At 50.5% G+C, this 20638-nt stretch overlaps 1 protein-coding gene across 23 annotated transcripts in view; it reads left to right on the plus strand.

The window, feature by feature from the left end:
* PLEKHA6 (pleckstrin homology domain containing A6) overlaps window positions 1-20638 on the plus strand; it is a 156703-nt gene that overhangs the window by 119192 nt on the left and 16873 nt on the right. For 15 of the 23 annotated variants that reach the window (XM_050762411.1, XM_050762368.1, XM_050762377.1 and 12 more), the window contains 12 exons: window positions 242-328; window positions 1452-1505; window positions 5349-5429; window positions 6352-6420; window positions 7644-7724; window positions 7937-8086; window positions 9450-9545; window positions 11178-11289; window positions 11907-12046; window positions 13699-13848; window positions 15149-15278; window positions 15482-15588. In XM_050762411.1, coding sequence (XP_050618368.1) covers window positions 242-328; window positions 1452-1505; window positions 5349-5429; window positions 6352-6420; window positions 7644-7724; window positions 7937-8086; window positions 9450-9545; window positions 11178-11289; window positions 11907-12046; window positions 13699-13848; window positions 15149-15278; window positions 15482-15588 — 1257 coding nt within the window. The remainder of the gene's footprint in view (window positions 1-241; window positions 329-1451; window positions 1506-5348; window positions 5430-6351; window positions 6421-7643; window positions 7725-7936; window positions 8087-9449; window positions 9546-11177; window positions 11290-11906; window positions 12047-13698; window positions 13849-15148; window positions 15279-15481; window positions 15589-20638) is intronic. The other 8 variants (XM_050762507.1, XM_050762513.1, XM_050762450.1 and 5 more) reach the window with 7 other exon arrangements.

Genomic DNA, 20638 nt, shown 5'->3' on the forward strand with positions numbered 1-20638 from the left:
CTTTCTGTACATGCCCCCAGGTTGTGCCAGAAACCGTGCCGTCATGTAAGAGGGCAGAGAGAGTTCTGTCTTTTCAAATCTTGAGGACCTAGACAGATCATTGCACGGGGGGCTGCTGTCCATTTCAGTTTGGGATCTGCTCTGGGACTGAACACAAACACCTCTAACCTTGAGCTTCAGCTGGTGGGGAACTCTGTGTCCCAGCCAGACCCCTCACCTCTGTGATCCCTTTCTCTTCCAGTATGATTACCTGGGAGACAGGCGGCCAGTCCCTGCAGGACTGTTCCCCTACAACTACCCACCATCCCCCACGGTCCACGATAAGATGGTACGTCCTTTCTCCCCTCCACCTGCCTCAGGGCCTCCCCGCACCGTGCTCCACCCAGGGTGGAGCTAAACTGGGGCGGACTCCAGGGACGCTCTGTGCCTAGTGCCTGGACTGGCTGGTTTTTAGCAGCCTCTGGATACTTCCTCCCTCCCAGTCAGGACTCTAGCCCCCGTATCAAGTTTGGTGCCAGTAACCCCGTCTCCTCTGTGACACAGGCCGTGGAGGAGGGATGAGATCTGGGAGCATGTAATATCCTGGTCCCTCTCCTCTCCAGCATGCAGGAGAAGAGGCCTAGGCAGGAAAAATCAGGCCAGAGCTCCTAACAAGAAGCAAGGTTTTCTAAACTTTTTTCCCCTGAAGCATAGTTATTTAACGTTTGTCCTTTGTCTGGAATGCCACTTTTGGGGAGAGATACAAGCAATATGATTGAGGAAGAAAAAATTTTCTGAATTGCATCTCCTCCTTTTTCTCTGCCTCTTTCTACTCGTGTCTCTCCCTGGAATTTGTTCTCCTGAGAACTTCTGCCACCACCTAGAGACCTAGATGAGATGCTCCGCTTGGGAGGGTTGGGGAGGACCACTGGGACCAACAGGCAGAATCCTTGTCCAGAAAGCCTGTTGCTGACTCGTTTCCATAACAGTACCAGGAGGCCAGGGTGGAGGAGGGCTGGGCAGGCTGGAGGCTAGGCGGCGGCTCCTTCCCCTCTCTGTCTGATTCTCACTCTGCCAGTGTCCACAGCGTATAAGCCTTACCCACAGCAAACATACACACTCAGAAACAACCGATTTTTCCAGAAAACTCAGAAACAGCTGCTAACAAGTGCTGCCTAAACTGCTCTGATGACACTCACCTCTCCCAGGGAGGCCTAGGCAGACCTAGGAGAGATGGCAGTGGGGCCTGCGTGTGCCCCTCCTCTCCCTGGAGTGTCCAGTAGAGAACTACTTTGCCTGCCCACATCCTCAACCCCTCCCTTCCTGAGAACTCCCCAAGGGCAGAGGGAGAAGCCTCTCCATGTCCTTGTCGCTAACTCTTAACTGCTTTGCTTCTTTTTTTATTGTTTTCTTTTGTGTGTTCCTGTTTGTTTGTGTTGCTGTTTGGCCTCTGGGCCTCGGGCTCCGGGTAGGATGAACTTTTAGATCTTCAGTTGCAAAGAAACCTAGAGTATTTGGATCAGCAGGTAGGCAGAGCTGGTGCCCCCTACCATCCCACTGCCTTCCTGTCGCATCTCTCCACTCCTCCCCACCTCCTCATCTTCCAGCCATTTGACAACCTTTGTTGGTGTAAGCAGGACACAACAAAGTGGCTTATGTTTTGGTTTGCGCCTACACACCCCTTCTCTTCAAAGCCCTTTAGGACAGCTGGGAGTTTCCTGGGGAAAGAAGCATAATAAGTAGGCGCATGAATAATTAATGCCACCTCTTATTTCTCCAGTGCTCTGCTCGGATGGAACGGCCCCCAGGGGGCAGGTGGGAATTTGCATTTTTGCTGGCGAGAGGAGAGAGTCACAGAGTCCAGGGAGCTCTAGGCTGGGCCTAAAATGCTAGGGATTTAGTTCCGCCTGAATCTGGGAAATCATCGTATCATATTTTACAGGTTGTTGTTAAACTCCATAATTGGTAAACTGAGGCCTACAGACCCTCCCCAGGATGATTTTTAAAGTAATATTCGCTCAGTGTATTCGTTAGTTCCTCCAAAAGCTCTTTTGCATACACAGCTTGTGCATTCCTAAGAATTCAGTGCAAACAGAGGGAGTATTATCAACCCAGTCTTACAGGTGAGCAAGCTGAAGAGGCAGTGTGTTCCACGAGCTGCAAGCAGTTGGCTGCCTGGTGTCTACTCCAGGGCTCTAACCCTTTCTTGTGTTTTAAGCTAAGGGAGCTGTGAGGCTGAGTTTAGACAGGCTGGGGGTCGATATGCTGGGTATCTATATAAGCACATACTCTTAAGTTCAGATCTGTGCTACAAACCAAGACCTAGAAGTACACACTGTCCTGTGGAGGCAGCCTGGGGATTGGAAAGACTACTACTACTACTAACAACAGCTGCAATAATTGGATGCCTGCTCCGTGCCCCATACTATTCTAAGCATTTTTCAGATCTCTAACTCATTTAATCTTCATTACAACCCTGTAAAGTGGATGCTGTTATTACCCCCATTTTACAGGCGAGGAAACTAAAGCACAGAGAGGTTGAATAACGTGCCAAGAACACACAGCCAGTGAACAGCTGAGCTTGGAATGTGACTCCAAGCTTTTGACCCAGTTTACAGCTGAGGAAACATCTAATGTGTGACAAAGCTGCCGTCAAACCTCATTAGGATGAGTTCATGCTCTTAAAGTTACAGAAAAAAAACCATAAATTTGAAATCAGATGCTATAGCTGCAACTGTTGGTTCTTCTAGTCACAAGCCGTGTGACCCATCTCACTGGGGCTTCATGCCGATGTCGCAATTCGATTTTGTAATAGGCCTCAGGCACTAAGAAGCAGCAATGTCCACAGTTCAATAAGCAGGGATGGCTCCTGGCCCTGGAGGCCATTGCATTCCAGCTCCGAAAGCAGCTTATTGTGTCACACCATGAGCATTCTGGGCCATGTGGGAACAGATCCCAGGATTCCAACTCGGAGCAGGGACGGGAGGCCCAGGATCCTGCTGATGGGAAGCAAGATCCAAAGTGCCTTGCAGGGGTGAGGAGTGGGGCTCAGGGCCCATCTGCCTCCAGGTTCCCGAGCAAGCTGCCCTCCCTGTCGCCCATGTGATTGGCTTTCTACTCCATCCACAATGCCCTGTTGTCATAGCATTCAGTGCAGACAGCAGGGTCCCTTCTTGGGGGCTTTTGCTTTCACAGAGGGGCTGGCCCATTAGGCTGGGGGCTTCAGAAATAGCCTTCCAGAGGACTCCCTCATGGATGAATGGTATTATTCTCTCTCTTTTTTTTTTTTTTTTTTTTGAGATAGGATCTCACTCTGTTGCCTAGGCCAGAGTATAGTGGCATAATCATAGCTCACTGCAACCTCCACCTCCCAGGCTCAAGCGATCCTCAGCCTCGTGAGCAGCTAGGACTACAGACAGGTGTGCAGCCACCACACCTGGCTAATTGAAAAAAATTTTTTTTGTAGAGATGGGTGCCCCACTGTGTTGGCCAGGCTGGTCTCAAACTCCCGGCCTCAAGCAGTCCTCTCACCTCTGCCTCTCAAAGTGCTAGGATTATAGGCGTGAGCCTCTGTACCTGGCCAAGGGTAATACTCTCAAAAGGCAGTCTTGTAGATGAGAAGAGTCCAGGACATAGTCAGACACTGCTGCTCTAGTTCTAGCTCTGCCATTTACAAGGAATTTTTTTTTTTAATCTTGGAAATGTCACTTAGTCTCTCTGGGTCTTTGTTTTCTCAATCATAAAATGGGCATTGTAGAACCTGCCCTTTCCTTTCAACCTCACAGATGTATTGGGAGAATCAAGTGGGGGTGCATATGGGAGCTCTTTGTCAGGCATCGGCAAGGAGTGACAATCACCACTTGCTGCTATGATTATTTTGTTTTTCCCAAACACAAAAATATCAACGAGCACTCCTTACCATGTGTGAGGCACTGGGTTAGGTGGTTTCTTACAAAATCTAACATTTTGGAGAGACAGAAGGTAGCACACAAGAATCCTCCGAGAGGTAAGACCCACCTGGGCTGAAAGATCCCCAAAGTGGCAGCACAGGCGGGAGCAGGCCAGGATGAAAACACTGCCGCTCACTTCCTCTGCTGCTCTAGATCCGCTTGTTGGGGAAGGAATGAGATACTCAAGGCCCTTGCATTCCAGGGCTAAACAGGAAAAATCCGTTCCTAGGAAAGCCTTTTGAAATGCCGCAGACCCTGCAAATGGGGTGGTCGGTGCCCTTGCCCTGCCTACAACATGTAGAAGCAAGGCTGTATTTGGACAGCCTAAAAGGGGTAAGAGGAAGAAAGGACAGTGTGGGTGCAACTGAGATTGGAGAGATGATGGAAAAATCACAGGAGACCCTCTGAACAGGAACCCCAGATAATCTTCCCTAATGTGTGTCTTTCCTCCTTTCCTCATTCACTTTCCCTTCCAGAAAGCTTTCCCTGCACACTCCCTTCTGTCTTCTGCTGCCTTCCCCTGTAGAACCATGGAGTTAAAGGGACACAGCCAAGGACATTCCCTGATATCTTCACTTTTTGGTCCTTTCCCATTGGAACCAGTGGGGGAAATGATGGCATTTCTGGTTGATGTGTTGGCCCGCCCTTTCTCCCACCCCGCCTTTCCCTTCCTCTTCCTCCTCATCCCCTCCCTTCGTCCATTTCTCTCTTTTTAAATTGGCAAATAGTCTTTCCACCCCCATGTTCCTAAGGATTTTTGAAATAGAAAGAATGTGTTGGAGAGCCTGGTGTCCCTTTAACGTGGCTTGCTTGTTTTGGCCTCCTTGTTTGTTTCCCTAGCATCATCTGAGATCCTCAAGGATGCTGCCAGCCCAGCTCTGGAAACCGTGTTTAGCACTTTCTGTACTAGAGCCGAGGGTGGGCAGGGGCAGGGGCAGGGGCAGGGGCAGGGAGAGGAGCCAGGCCTCGGTATCCGTGGCGGCCCATCCAAAAACCAGGTCCTAGATTTTCTTTTTTGGTTGTTTCACTTAGTTCAACTTTGGGGAGATCCGTCTTCCAATTGCCTCTATGGTCTTTGTCCAAAGTTGTGTGAGAAATGAGATCAGGGCAGGGAGATGACAACCGTGGCCAATGCAGATGGGACCCAAAACAACCAGGCACCCTGGGGAAGAATCACCAGGCCGGGGCCTCTGCAGTGCCTCCGGCAAGGTCCCAGTGGCCTCTCGGACCCTTCCGTGGCCTTTCTGCAAGGACAGCTTCAGTGCTGGTCCTGAAACAGAGGTCATAAGGGGTGAGCGAGCTCAGGATGCTGGGGGAGCTGCCCTCCCCTGTTTCCTGGGAAACAAGCACAGGTGGGTGAGGGGGAGATACCTACATGTGGGTCGGAGTGTGAATAGTCCGTTCCTTCCTCTGCTGCAGATGAGTGAGAGTGAGACTCTCATCAGTATGGTGAACCGCATGGTGGAAAACTCCTCCCCCAGGTCCCAACTCTTCATGCAAGTAAGACCTCTGCCTGGCAGCATGGTCCCTGCCAATGCCATTTCAGCTGCTTGTGCATGGTCGAGTTGCCCATCTAGGATGAGGCTCACGCCACCCAACCCGCTCATCTGCCTGGAGACAGGCTTGGCCTGGTCTTCTTTCCTTAATTCCACTATGTCACCTCCATTCTTCACTTTCATGGGTAAACTCAAGGCCCATTTCCCAAACCATCAAAAGAGCCAGCACCAACATCTCATGCCATGCTGGGGATCGCAACTCTGCTCTTCAATGTTCTGATTTCGATTTCGTATTTGTAATATATTGACAGACGTCACTGGGGTTAAAGGCATGAAGGGTGTAATGGAACCATCTAATGTCAAAAGTGTATAGAATGTGCTGTGGTCACCAGATGTGGTGTCCAGGCCAGGCAGCATTTGCTGGACCCAGAGACACTTCTGAATTCTTGACAATTTTGGTTTAGACACAAGCCCTGTGACTGGTGTTCAGTCTACTAGGGCAGTAGTTTTCAACTGTTCCCAATGCTCATTCTGACAATTCTCCCATGTCTTATCCCCACAGACAGCCACGGAGTTCACTGATGTTCTCATGGTGTTACCAACAAGCCATTGGGAACTGCACACCCTGCAGTCTCTCTTAGCAGCAGACCCTAGTGCTTGGGGGAGAAGGAAAAACAGAGCATGACTCAAGCAGAGTTCTGATCTCTCCGGAGTCAGCCTAAGACAACTGGGATGGGGTTAGGCTGGGCCATCCCAGGCTTCCAGCCAGGGGATGAAGAATGAACTCAGGTCCCTGAAACAGAAACCATCAGAGGTGATGGACCACAGTCTCTGGCAGGAGCAGAGCGGGATTGTGATGTCAGCTTCCTATCCCTGCATACCCTCATCCTGCCCCTGCTGCAGTAACCGGCCTCATGTTCCTGCAGGTCCCTCCGTACCCAGAAGTGTTCCGGGACAGCCTCCATACCTACAAGTTAAACGAGCAAGACACAGATGTAAGAGCAGCGCCCCCTGCTCCCTCCCTCCACTCCAGCCTCCTACTGCTGTCCTCTGCGGGGGCTGTCTCTCCATCCATCTCTCTCCTTCTGGTGGCTCTTCGTACCTTTGATTCATGTCTTCTCTCACCACAACAAGATTCTGCCTACCTCCTCCTCATCCCCCTTCTTTTCTGATCTACCACCTACTCACCCTTCCCTCCCATGCTGGCTGTATCCATTTCTCCACTGAGCGCTCGGCCCTTTTGCCTACAGCAGGGAGATCTGCTTGTAACACGAATGCAGACTTTGTTGGGAGATAGATCAGTCTATTCTGTGCCCAGCATGACATTAGTCCCTACAGGTAACTAGAAAGGAGAATGCGGCTGTGCCCCTGCCCTCAGGGAGCTTCAGGGTAGTGGGAGATGCCAGGTAGCAGCAGGAGGTGGCAACGCAGTATTCATGTCGTGAAGGGGAGCCGTAATAGGTTCTGCCAGGTGCAGGGAAGTGAGGCTGTGTGGGCTGAAGGTCAGGGACAAAACAAGTAGCACGTGAGTTAGACCTTGAAGTTAAAAGGCCCAGAGGGTAAAATCTGGCTCAGTAGAAAGGAGCAAAGCAGGTATTTGAGGAATGGCATGAATAAAGGTGCGGACTAGGAAAGCACAAGCCCTCTTTCTGGCCCCAGCTGTCTGCTCCGCATCACCACTGGCCCTGCCCAGTGAGACTGGGAGAGGTTCCTTCCTGAAAGGACTAGACCTCAGAGGGAGGGTCAGCCATCCGGAGACTTTGGAGGCAAGAGGGAAGAACAGGATCTTGAGAGAGAAGGGAGAAGGTTCTGTGGGATTGAGGGACAGTTTCTACTGCTCACTGCTTTTCTAAGACTGCTTGTTCTGACACCCGGCCCGCCTCTTCAGTCCACCTAGGAGTTGAGGTCACATCATCTCCTCCGTCCTTCGTGAACGGCAACCCTTGGACGGATGGGGGTGCCAGAGCTTAACACTTGGCTCTCAGCCCTCTTAACCCAACTGACTTCCTCAGAGAGTAAGCGTACCTCCCCTCCCAAGAGGAAGACCCATCTTCTTGTTCTCAGGAGCCACCAAGGGCAAGGTGAAGGCCCAGGGTTCCTCAGCAGGAGAAAGGAGAGGGTATCCAGAGGCCAGGCCCTGTAACTCCCAGGTCCCCACCAAACTGTGTCCTTCATCCCCTTCTTTCTCCCTCTCCTTCCTCACTCTCTGGGACCCTAGAAGCTGCTGGGAAAATTGTGTGAGCAGAACAAGGTGGTGAGGGAGCAGGACCGGCTGGTGCAGCAGCTCCGAGCTGAGAAGGTGAGAAGCTGGGGGTGGCTTTAAGCTGGGGCAGATGGGTGAGGCTGGCTTGGAGAAGGTTGTGGGCTGCTGTCTCCATCTGACTAAGATGACAAAGCAAGGACAGCCTCCACTCAACTCCCTGTTGAACCTCTAAGGTCTCAGGCCTCTGCTGTTCAATCCCAGAGAGGAGCTGTCAGGGCTGCTCACGTCATTCCCCTGCCTTTCTTCAGGAGAGCCTGGAAAGTGCCTTGATGGGGACCCACCAGGAGCTGGAGATGTTTGGAAGCCAGCCTGCCTACCCAGAAAAGCTGCGGCACAAAAAAGATTCTCTGCAGAACCAGCTCATCAACATCCGCGTGGAGCTGTCTCAGGCGACCACGGTAACCCAGGGAGCAGGGTTTATGCACCCCACCTGATCAGCACTAGGCAGGAGGGCAACCACCTCCCAGCTTGTGCTGTCCTAGTCCAGTTTTCCTCAGAGGACAAAAGCTGAGTCCTCCCGTGCAGAGGGACATAAACAAAGACCTCAACATTGCCCTGCAAATAACTAGCAAGTCAGCCAGACTGCTCATTCCAGTCTCCACCGAGGAGATGAGCTTATTTCCCACAAGCTGTACCTGTACCTGGATTTCTTTGGGACAGCATGAAGTTGTGAGTTACTTATTTCCTTGGCTGTGCTAACACCTCTGCTGCCCACTTCTGTCTTCTCCCTCGGAGAAGCAAAGCACTGGCAAAAAAGCTGCTGCCAGCTGGCCGTGGTGGCTCACGCCTGTAATCCCAGCACTTTGGGAGGCTGAGGCAGGCGGATTACCTGAGGTTGGGAGTTTGAGACCAGCCTGACTAACATGGAGAAACCCCATCTCTCCTGAAAATACAAAATTAGCTGGCCATGGTGGCACATGCCTGTAGTTCCAGATACTCAGGAGGCTGAGGCAGGAGAATCGCTTGAGCCCACAAGGCGGAGGTTGCTGTGAGCCAAGATGGTACCATTGCACTCCAGCCTGGGCAACAAGAGTGAAACTCCAGCTAAAGAAAAAAAAAAAAAAGGCTGCTGCCTTGGTCACTACTTCCCAGCAGGTACAGGCAGACCTTCCGGCACGGACTGCTTGGAGAATGGCTCCAAGAAGCAGCAGCTAAAGCCCCGTGAAAGTATGGCTCAGAACGGAGGGAGCTCGCTAACCTCCAGATAACAAATATTCTCCTTCAGGCTCTTTTCTCTTTGCCCTCTACTTAAAAAAAATTTTTTTTTAAAGGACAGGTTTCGCTCTGTCGCCCAGGCTGGAGTGCAGTGGTGCAAACACAGCTCACTGCAGTCTCCATCTCCAGGGTTCAAGTGATCCTCCTGCCTCAGCCCCCAAATCTCCAGGACTACAGGGGCACACCACCATGCCCAGCTACCTTTTGTAATTTGTAGAGATGGGGTCTTGTCATTTTCCCCAGGCTATGCTGTCTAGTTTTTATCCCCTAATCTGGGGAGAATAGGAGGGTATGGAAGTGATATCATCCCTCTCTATTTTCTCTTTATTTCAGTTGGTGGTGGGATGGGCTGTTACATCTCTTGTAAGGCTAGTGTTTGGCTGTCACCAGAATGTCTCAGCCTGGTGCCCCTCTCCTTTGGTCCCTCCATGCCCTCTTCCCCAGATCTTCGGGCCTCTAGTACCCTGGCCCCAGGGCCCGTTTCAGGATAAGGAGGAATGCCTTGGTGATGGTGGCTTTCTCAGTGAACACCTCTTCCCCCCACAGGCCCTGACGAACAGCACCATAGAGTATGAGCACCTCGAGTCTGAGGTCTCTGCCCTGCACGATGACCTCTGGGAGCAGCTCAATTTGGACACCCAGGTGAAGAAGGGCCCCTGAGCTGGCAGGGATTGGGATGTGACTAAAGATGAGGAGTTGGCCTTGAGACAAAAGCAAAGGTTCAGGTCATTGATAACAGACTCCAAGTTTCAGGATGAAGATAATGGGACACTTTAGGTTCAGCTCACAGGGCAAGGAGCTAAAGCTGAAGCTTGGGAGACTTCAGTTAGACACAAGGTGTTTTATGATTGAAAGGATTTCTTTTTCTCTTGGGATAGGGTCTTGCTCTGTTGCCCAGGTTGGAGTGCAGTGGCGCAATCACAGCTCACTGTAGCCTTGACTGCCCCGGGCTCAAGCAATCCTCCCACCTCAGCCTCCTGAGTAGCTAGGACTACAGTCGTGAACCACCATGCCCGGCTAGTTTTTTTTATTTTTTATAGAGACAGGGTCTCCCTATGTTGGCCAGGCTGGTCTCTAACTCCTGAGCTCAAGTGGTCCTCCCGCCTCAGCCTCCCAAAGTGCTGGGGATTACAGGCATGAGCCACTGTGCCCAGCAGGATTTAAAAACAGACATGTAAATATAAATAACTCAGGCATTAGAAGAGTGGGCGGTAGGAATTTTTAGATAGGAAAGAAGCTTTTCTTCCTGGGATGGGTTAGAAACAGTCTGCCCGGAGGCAGGAGGATTGACCTGATGATCTTGAGGAGTTCTTGTTCTTTTCTTCCCTCTACCTTTTCTTCACCCAGACCGTGCCTCTTCTCTAGCTAGTTTGCAAGCCCTGTCTCTCTGATGCAGTTAACAACTGGTTTCCCCCATTTTCTTCTGTTTCCCTCCTGGTAATGCCACTCACCACCCTTACCTTGCAGCTGGTTAGGTAGGACGAAGACCTGCCTGGTCCAGAGGACCCAAATACCACGATGTCCCATGGCCAAGCCTCACTTGAAGCACAGACATTTTAGGAGGCGGATAGTGCTGTGGTCAAGGGCACTAACCTTCGAGTCCAAATAGACCCATATTTAGATGATGGTCATGCTGCTTACTAAATAGACGGCCTTGGGTGTGAGTCTCTTCATCTCTGAAGAGGGGACAGCTGCTGCCCTTATCTCCTAGAGTCGTGCAGCCGAAATGAGTTAGCACTGTATATGCAAAGTGCTTGGCATAGTGCCTGGTGCTGAGGGATGCTAAATAAATGGGAGGTCTTACCTTTTAGAGTGTCAACTGTAATTGAATTCATGACTCCTCAGGCGTACTCTGGGAGTGGGTGTTAGAAAAGGGCTGTTTGGATGTGAAGAAAAGCAGTAAAATGGAAGCTCTTGCCCCACGAAAACCAGGATACCATAAAGTGTTCACTTAGATGGGCATTCACTCACAAACCAGCCACGATTCCCCTGGGGGAACTCAGAAGGGTGCGTCCTCAGTCTTGGTTCGGAGAATCAGGCAATTCTGGGGTGCCATCTCCCAGAGGCGGAAGACAGAGGCAGCCCATGGGAAAGATGACTGCTGGAGGGGCGTGTGTGTGTGTGTGTGTGTGTGTGTGTGTGTGTGTGTGTGTGTGTGTGTGTGTACAGGGTGCCTGCCTCCTGCTGGCCCAAAGGGATGTGGGTTCCGAGGGGTCTGGGCTGAGGGAAACTCCTCGTGGCCATTTCCTTTGATTCACTGTGTGGCTGCTTCAGAATGAGGTGCTGAACCGGCAAATCCAAAAGGAGATCTGGAGGATCCAGGACGTGATGGAGGGGCTGAGGAAGAACAACCCCTCCCGGGGCACGGACACTGCCAAGCACAGAGGTGGGTGCCTCCTGTGCCAGCCTCCTAGGCTGCCTGCCTCACCAGGAGTGCTCTGGTATTTCTGGCCTCCATCCCACTCCTGCCAGCTCACACTGTGTTCAGGGCCAGGCAGGGCCTTCTTGGGACGTCAGAATCTTCCCCTGGGTTCTAGGGTGGTAGGTAGGGCTCCCTTACCCCTGACAGAATAGACTAAGTAGACAACTCAGAGACACTGTTGACCCTGACACTCTAAAGTCCTCCCCCAAAAAGGTCAAAAGCACCTAAGCCTCCCCAACCCCCAAGCACATGGGCCCACTCGTGACCTGTGACCCCTACCTTAGAGTTTTCCTTGAGCCCTGGGACCTCAGACTGGCTTTCCTTGACACCTCAGGGACAACAGTATCATTTCCATCTACCATCTTCCCCACCCAGCACACCTCTCAACAGTCAGCCTGTGGCCCCAGAACCTGTAATGAGTCCCTTTGGCAGGCCCAGGTGGCCCTGAGACACTAAGTCTGCCCTCCCACATCCCTGGATCTGGCTTCTCCCTGCCACCTCCACTCACAGTGCCCATCTATGTACCCACCAGGCAGCACCCCTCCTCCATTGCTCACCCGTCCCCTTCTGTTTCTCCCAAGGAGGACTTGGCCCCTCAGCCACCTACAGCTCCAACAGCCCGGCCAGCCCCCTCAGCTCCGCCAGCCTCACCAGCCCCCTGAGCCCCTTTTCACTGGTGTCGGGCTCTCAGGGGTCCCCCACCAAGCCTGGCTCCAACGAGGTAAGTTGAGAAATGCAGTAGAAGGTAGGTGGGGGAGGGAAGACCAGATCCTCATTTGTCTGAAATTATACAACTTCTGTGCCCATCTCTTCCCCACAGGCCTCCAGCCCTAGTGCTGGAGCTCTTTGTTTAAGGAGGTCATTCTCACACCCCATTTTGTGAACTTCTCTCCAGGTTTCCCCTTTACCTGTTCTCATCTCCATCTGTCATCTTTAGCTCCCTTTCAGTGAAGCCTGTTCCTGGGCACCAGGATGGATAGGAGACAGCACAAGGTTGGATAGGAGACCGCACACATTTCATAAGAATTTAAATCCAGAATGATGCCAGGATAGCAACAGGGTGAAGGGTCAGTGTGGGGAGCAGTTTCCTAGTCAGTCAATCAGCAAGTGTTTTCTGGGGCTCAACCGTGGGCATGGGGTGCCATGAGGCCCTTTTAGAAAGATATACACATGGCCGGGCGTGGTGGCTCATGCCTGTAATCCCAGCATTTTGGGAGGCCAAGGTGGTGGATCACGAGGTCAGCAGATAGAGACCATCCTGGCCAACATGGTGAAACCCTATCTCTACTGGAAAAAAAAAAAAATACAAAAATTAGCTGAGCGTGGTGGTGCACGCCTGTAGTCCCAGCTACTCAGGAGGCTGAGGCAGCAGAATTGCTTGAACCCAGGAGGCGGAGGTTTCAGTGAGCCAAGATCGCACCACTGCACTTTAGCCTGGTGACAGAGTGAGACTCTGTCTCAAAAAATAATAATAAAAAATAAAAGAAAGAGGCTGGGTATGGTGGCTCATGCCTGTAATCCCAGCACTTTGGGAGGCCAAGGAAGGCAGATCACGAGATCAGGAAATCAAGACCATCCTGGCTAACACGGTGAAGCCCCATCTCTGCTAAAAAATACAAAAATTAGCCGGGCATGGTGGTGGGCACCTGTAGTCCCAGCTACTTGGGAGGCTGAGGCAGGAGAATGGCATGAACCTGGGAGGCAGAGCTTGCAGTGAGCAGAGATCGCGCCACTGCACTTCAGCCTGGGTGACAGAGCCAGACTCCATCTCAAAATAATAATAATAATAATAATAATAATAATAATAATAATAAATAAAAAGAAAAGAAAAATAAAAGAAAGATGCGCACATGTGCTCAAAGGCTTCACTCAGGGAGCCCAGCATCCTATGAACCAAGACAAATTCATAGGAACGTGACGGCGTATGTCTCAACATTAAGCCACATGGTTCAGACTATAAACGCCCTGATGTTCCAACAGATAATTGGACCTAAACCAGGCCACAGAGCAGCAAGACAGGGAGAGGAACAAGGGAAAGGCATTCTAGGCAGGAGAGTGGGTGGAAGCAAAGGGGTGGGAGAGGAGCTGCCTGGCATGGGGGCGAGGCAATGAGAGAGCTTTGGGGAAAACTTGGGGAGCAGTGGGGAGTGGTGGACAGGTAGAGGCTGGGTCGAGGAAGGCATTGAAGGTCAGGCAGAGAGTTAGCTCCGGAGCTGGCACTCTCTTCAGGCCCCGGGTGGGAGTGCAGTGGTCCCAGGGGCCCGCCCAGGTCTCCAGCAATGTTGTTGTCTGCCTCCTGCTAATGCTCTTTTCTCCTGCTCTCACAGTGGCTGCTCTTGTTCCTCCTAATGCTCTGGCTTCTGTCTGCCTCAGGAACCTGGCCCGCCTCGGCCTCCCCTCCCCAAAGCCTACGTCCCCCTGGAGTCTCCTCCAGCCGTCCCTCCACTCCCTAGCGAGAGCCGCTTCTGGCCCTACCCCAGCTCCCCTTCCTGGCACCGCAGTGGCGAGACAGCCAGGGGGCAGGTACCCATCACCGTTGGGTCCTGGAGGGTGGGGCAGGGGACAATGGGCAGAGGGCCAGGCCAGGGGGCAAGGCAGGGCCCTGGAGTCATTTTCCCCATTAATTTTCCCAGAGTTCGGTTTCTATGGCGCCCCTGCTCAGCTGGACTCTGGGATAAGGAAAGCATAGTTGAAGCCATCACACAGGCCATCTTTCTGTGCCTTTTTGCTTTCTGTAGGTGATGGGGACATGAGTTACTGCTCCAACCCCAGGCTCATGGGAAGCCAGTGTTTGTGGGTGCTAGTATTATGCCCCACTCCCTACCAACATGACCAGCCAATGGGAACTGAGTGACACTCCCAGCAGTGCCATTCCGATCCCTTCGTGTGTCCATCCCAGGCCCCACTCCGCCCATACTATCTCTCTGGCTCCACCTTGTATTGTGTCCTTGCTGGGTTTCATGAGTTCCTGGAGTATAAGGATACAGGCCCTTTTCTCTCCTGTTCTGCCCTGTTGTCTCACCTGCATCCTTAGCCAAGATCCAGGAGCTATGCAGTTAGGTTTGGAAGAGGTTGTGTGGTGAGTAGAAAGAGTCCTGTGCCTAAAATTGGAAAACTCATATGTTCATCTAGGTTTAGCTATGTATAATTTGCATAACCCTTGAGGGTTTGCCTGGTGAGATGGGCAGAGCAGGTAATGTTACCCGTATGTGACAGACGAAGAAAGGGGACCTCTGTTCTCTAGTTGGGCTAGAACTGGAGTTGCTGACCTTTAGCCTGGTCTTCTTTCTGTATTCTTCTCACTGAGGCTTAGATTCTTCAACTGTACCATGGGAGCAGTGGCTCAGATGATGGCTGAGGTCTCCTCTAGTCTCATGATTTTGTGAGCCCACACACTAAGTGCCCTTTTCATTTCCCTAGAATCCTGGTACCAAGGCCCGCCTGGTTCTGTTTGCTCATGTCTTGGGTAGGATTCCCTACAGGATCCTCAGAGACCCCCCCACTGGCCATTCCTTGACTCTAGCTCACAGCAAGTCTGTGGTTCTTAGTGTCAGCCAAAACAAATGGTCAGGCTGAGGGGCCTCCTAGGGGCTATGAGCTCTCATTCCCCAAGATGGCTCATCATTGACACTACTTAAAGTGCATGGATGGGAGGCTCTAGTGCATCCCTGTCCGCCTCCCAGGTGGCACACATAGAATTTCCTTGTTCCCTGTATCTGCAAGGGTTTGAGCTTCAACCATTGCAAAACAAAGAAACATCACTGGGGGCCAAGTTCCTGACAGCCATACTAACATCAGTCATCTTCTTGCCCTTTCTCTCCAGCCCAAGGCAAGCTATGAACAAAGCAAGAAAGACCCCCACCAGACATCATCCCTGGACACCCCCAGAGACATCAGCCTTGTGCCCACCAGACAAGAGGTAGAGGCAGAGAAGCAGGCAGCTCTCAACAAAGGTACTTTGTGACCCATCTTCCCCTAGAAGTAAGGCAAGGATGCTCAGGGAGGAGCCCTCGGTGCTCATTCACACCCAAAGCCTGGTGCCACACCCTGAGCTTTTTAATCTCGGTGGAGAGTGGGGCTGAGCCTGTCTCTGAGAAGTTGGCTTCCTGACTTCCTGCTCTGCATGAGGCCCACTGGCTACTCTGTCTTTCTGCAGTTGGTGTTGTGCCCCCTCGGACAAAATCACCCACTGATGACGAGGTGACCCCATCAGCAGTGGTGAGGAGGAATGCCAATGGGTTCACCAATGGACTCTCCTCCCAGGTGGGTACCTCTGAGAGCTCATGCAGGCCTGAGCTGGGCTGCGAGCCCAGGGGCCTGTGTGTGTACCCACCCATCTCCCTCTGCTGTTCAAGAAACTCAGGGCTGGAGAGGAAGGTGGAACATGTGGGAGGTGGGGCAAGAGCCCCACTGGAGGAGGAGCTCTCCTGCAGGGAGATGTGTCAGGGGATGAGGAAGCTATGCTGCATTAGTCAGGGTTCTCTAGAGGAACAGAACTAATAGGATATATTTTATATATATATATATATATAAAGGGGAGTTTATTAAATATTAACTTACATGCTCACAAGGTCCCACAATAGGCCGTTTGCAAGCTGAGGAGCAAGGAGAGCCAATCCAAGTCCCAAAACTGAAGAACTTGGAGTCCAGCGTTCCAGGGCAGGAAGCATCCAGCACAGGAGAAAGATGTAGGCTGGGAAGCTAGGCCAGTCTCTCCTTTTCATGTTTTTCTGCCTTCTTTATATTCACTGGCAGCGGATTAGATTGTGTCCACCAGATTAAGGGTGGCTCTGCCTTGCCCAGCCCACTGACTCAAATGTTAATCTGTTTTGGCAATACCTTCACAGACACACCCAGGATCAATACTTTGTATCCTTCAATCCAGTCAAGTTGACACTCAGTATTAATCATCACAAGTCCACCCCTTGTCAACTTGAACCCATGCACATCTCCTGAGATCATACATAATCTTCAAATAAAGACAATAATAAGGTCATAATTACACCTAACATAATACGACTATCCTTCATACAACCGGAAACACACCAATCCCCAACCCAAACACTATCACATAAAGTTAACAATACTTAAATGCTGATGTGAGGTCACTAAATCCTATGTCATATGATAAAGGAAAAAGAAATAAAATATTTTCCTTAGCACAAGTGCATACATGCACAAACATATTTTTAGCAAAAGAGGGAGGAAATACTCATGACCATTACAGTCCCTGCTTCTGCAGCTGGTCACGTGGTCGTAGCTGGTATTGATGACCACTTCCTTCTGCTATCCATTCTGTATTCCCTCTGCCTTCAGCAAGCACCTCAGCAGGTCGTGGTGTTTTTCCTGGTGGAGTGACCAAACTTTCATTCCTGAGGGGTCTGGGCCATTTGTAATCCTGCCTGGATTAAGCTGTTGTAGTTTCCCATTGACCTTAATCACAGGATCTCTTAATACTAAGAGATGCCCTAATGGATCTCCTGTATTCCATGCATATTCTTCCTTACTTCCATTGTGGAGTAGTAGACTGATTTCATGTTGATAGTCCGGGTCAATCACCCCAGCCAACACTATAACTCCCTTCTTAGCCTGTTGATTTAAAGGTAGGAGGAGCCCAAAGTGTCCAGGTGGCAATCTTAACCTTCAGTTTAATGGAATTGTTGTGTCTCCTGGTAGCATATCGAGGGCTCAGTGTTGGTTTCTGTTGCTGGCAAATTGGGCACTCAGCAGTGGCCATAGCCAGGGCAGTGTTGGTGAGTGGAAGTCCATGTTGCTGAGTCCATGCATAACCCCCATCCCTGCCACCATGGCCACTTTGTTCATGGACCCATTGGGTGGCTGGGAAAAGAGGCTGAGTGGTGTCCACAGAATGAGTCATCCTATTCGTGCTGGATAGATCCTGGATAATAATCCTATCCAGGATTATTAAAATCTTCCTCTGCTGAGGTCACCTGTTGGTGAGCACTCACATAGTATACAAATATCTTCATGGTTTCCGACCCCTCACAGAGGTCCAGCTACATACCTCTTCCCCAAATTTCTTTGTCACCAATTTTCCAATCGTGCTTCTTCAAAGTCCCTGACCATCCAGCCAAACCATTGGCTACAGCCCGTAAATCAGTATATAATCACACATCTGGCCATTTCTCCTTCCATGCAAAGTGAACAGCCAGGTGCACTGCTTGAAGTTCTGCCCACTGGGAAGATTTCCCTTCACTGCTCTCCTTCAGGGATGTCCTAGAAAGGGGCTGTAGTGCTGCAGCTGTCCACTTTCAGGTGGTGCCTGCATATCGTGCAGAATCATCTGTGAACCAGGCCCTAGTCTTCTCTTCCTCTGTCAACTGATCATAGGGAACTCCCCATGAGTCCATCAGTGCAGGGTAGGGGAGAGAAGGCACAGTGGCAGGAGTGGAGGCCATGGGCATTTGAGCCACTTCCTCATGTAACTTACTTGTGCCTTCAGGACCTGCTCGAGCCCGATCACGTATATACCACTTCCATTTGATGATGGAATGCTGCTGTGTGTGCACCACCCACTTTATGGCTAGATGGACCAGAAAGAACCCAGTTCATGATAGGCAGTTCAGGTCGCATGGTGACTTGGTGGCCCATAGTCAAACATTCAGTTTCCACCAAAGCCCAGTAACAGACCAAGAGCTGTCTCTCAAAAGGAGAGTAGTTATCTGCAGAAGATGGCAGGGCCTTGCTCCAAAATCCTAGAGGCCTCTGCTGTGATTCATCTATGGCAACCTGCCAAAGGCTCCAAAAACATCCCTATCTGCCACTGACACCTCAAGCACCATTGGATCTGCTGGGTCATATGGCCCAAGTGGCAGAGCAGCTTGCTCAGCAGCCTGGACCTGTTGCAAAGCCTTCTCTTGTTCTGGACCCCACTCAAAACTGGCAGCCTTTCAGGTCACTCGATAAATGAGTGAGCAGAGCAACACACCAAATGAGGAATATGTTGCTTCCAAAATCCAAATAGGCCTGCTAGACTTGTGCCTCTTTCTTGGTTGTAGGAGGGGCCAAGTGAAGCAACATATCCTTCACCTTAGAAGGAATATCTTAACAGGCCCCACACCACTGTACCCCTAGAAATTTTACTGAGGTAGAAGGTCCCTGAATTTTAGTCAGATTTATTTCCCATCCTCTGACATGCAAATGTCTTATCAATAAGTCCAGTGTGTTTGCTACTTTTTGCTCACTGGATCCAGTCAGCATAAGGTCATCAATGTAATGAACCAGTGTGATATCTTGCAGAAGTGAAAAGCTATCAAGGTCTTTCTGAATAAGATTATGACACAAAGCTAGAGAGTTGATATACCCCTGAGGTAGGACAGTAAAGGTATATTGCTGGCCTTGCCAGCTGAAGGCAAATTGCTTCTATTGGGCCTTATGGACAGGAATGGAAAAAAGGGCATTTGCCTTGTCAATGGCTGCATACCAGATACCAGGAGATGTGTGAATTTGCCCAAGCAATGAAACCACATCTGGTACAGGCAGCTGCAGTTGGAGTCACCACTTGGCTAAGCTAATGATAATCCATTGTCATCCTCCAAGATCCATCTGTCTTCTGCACAGGCCAAATGGGAGAGTTGAATGGGGATGTGGTGGGAATTATCACCCCTGCATCTTTCAAGTCCTTGATGGTGGCACTATCTCCACAATCCCTCCAGGGATGTGATATTGTTTTTGATTTACTATTTTTGTAGATAGAGGCAGCTCTAATGGCTTCCATTTGGCCCTTCCCACCATAATAGCCCTCACCCTACCAGTCAGGGAGCCAATGTGGGGGTTCTTCCAGCTGCTAAGTATATCTATGCCAATTATGCATTCTGGCACTGGGGAAATGACCACAGGATGAGTCTGGGAACCCTCTGGACCCTCTGTAAGTCAGACCTGAGCTAAAACTCCATTAATTACCTGACCTCTATAAGCCCCTACTTTAACTGGAGGACCACAGTAACATTTTGGGTCCCCTGGAATCAACATCAGCTCAGAGCCAGTGTCCAGTAGTCCTTGAAATGTCTAAATCACTTCCCTTTCCCCAATGCACAGTCACCCTGGTAAAAGGCCAGAGGTCTCCTTGGAGAAGGATGGAAGAAAGATTCACTGCATAAATTGTCAGTAATGTAGTGGGGTCCTTCCTCAAGAGGACCCAGCCTCCCCTTCATTCAAGGGATTCTGCATCTGTAAACTGGCTTAAGTCTGGAAATTGACTGAGAGGCTGTGATTCTCTGTTTTTATAATTCAAATTAGTCTTTTGTCCATTTGACTTGGAAGTTTTCTGCTTTATAAATTAAGTAGGAATGCAGTAGGCTCCCTACCAATTTCCCTTCTAGGAATACCAGGATTAATTAGCCAATGACAGAGGTCTACACGAGTCAGACTATTCTGATTGCTGTTTTACCTCTGCTGTCCATTACAGTAGCTACACCCACCTTGCCTTTGATGGTTGAGTGCCACCACTTGAACCCTGCCACCTCGGGATGCAATTATTCCCATTGTATTTAAATTTTGTAGTAGAGTGACTGCAATTCCCACCATTAGATCTGACATGCAGAAAACAGCAATTATAGGGCTCTTCAAAGATGCAAGTGCTGCCCTCACAAATCTGTTTCATAATGCATTGGTCAAGGGTGTATCTTCTGGACTCTCCCAGCCGGAATGAGTAGGTCTAAAGTGACTAATCCACTCCACCATCCCAGTCTCCCTGAGCCTTTGGATCCCTTCCTCTACATTAAACCAAGGGAGATCAGGCATTTCCAGCTTGCTCACAGTGGGCCATCTTTTAATCCATATTTCAGCTAACAAAGCAAATAAACTATTAGAACCTTTTTTAACTCCCTGAGCTGCAACATTAAATGCAGAGTCCCTACTTAGTGGGTCCAAATCAATAAATTCAGCCTGATCCAACACTATGTTCCTTCCACCATTATCCCACACTCTTAATATCCATTCCCATGCCTGTTCTCCAGATTTCTGCTGTTATAAATTAGAGAACGCAAACAGTTCTTTTAGAGTGTAGCATACCTCCTCATGGGTCACACTCTCAACCTCGCCTCTAGGGGCCCACTGGGGTTTTAGTCTAGCTGTAGGTCTAGAAGCAAACAGAGGCGTTGGGGGTGCCTCCCGAGGAGAATCAACATTATCTTGCCTGGCAACTGCTTCAGGGGAGGCCATGACTGTTGCCTCTGGTAGCACAGGGTTTATCTCCTCAGACAAAGGTGGAAAGGCTGATGGCAGCATGGGTCGGGGAGGGGATGTTGCCACTATTGGGAATGGAGAAGCTGTTCCTTCTGGCAAAAAAGAT

This window comes from Macaca thibetana, chromosome 1 (genome assembly GCF_024542745.1).
Source record: "Macaca thibetana thibetana isolate TM-01 chromosome 1, ASM2454274v1, whole genome shotgun sequence".
In the NCBI taxonomy this organism is placed as follows: domain Eukaryota; kingdom Metazoa; phylum Chordata; class Mammalia; order Primates; family Cercopithecidae; genus Macaca; species Macaca thibetana.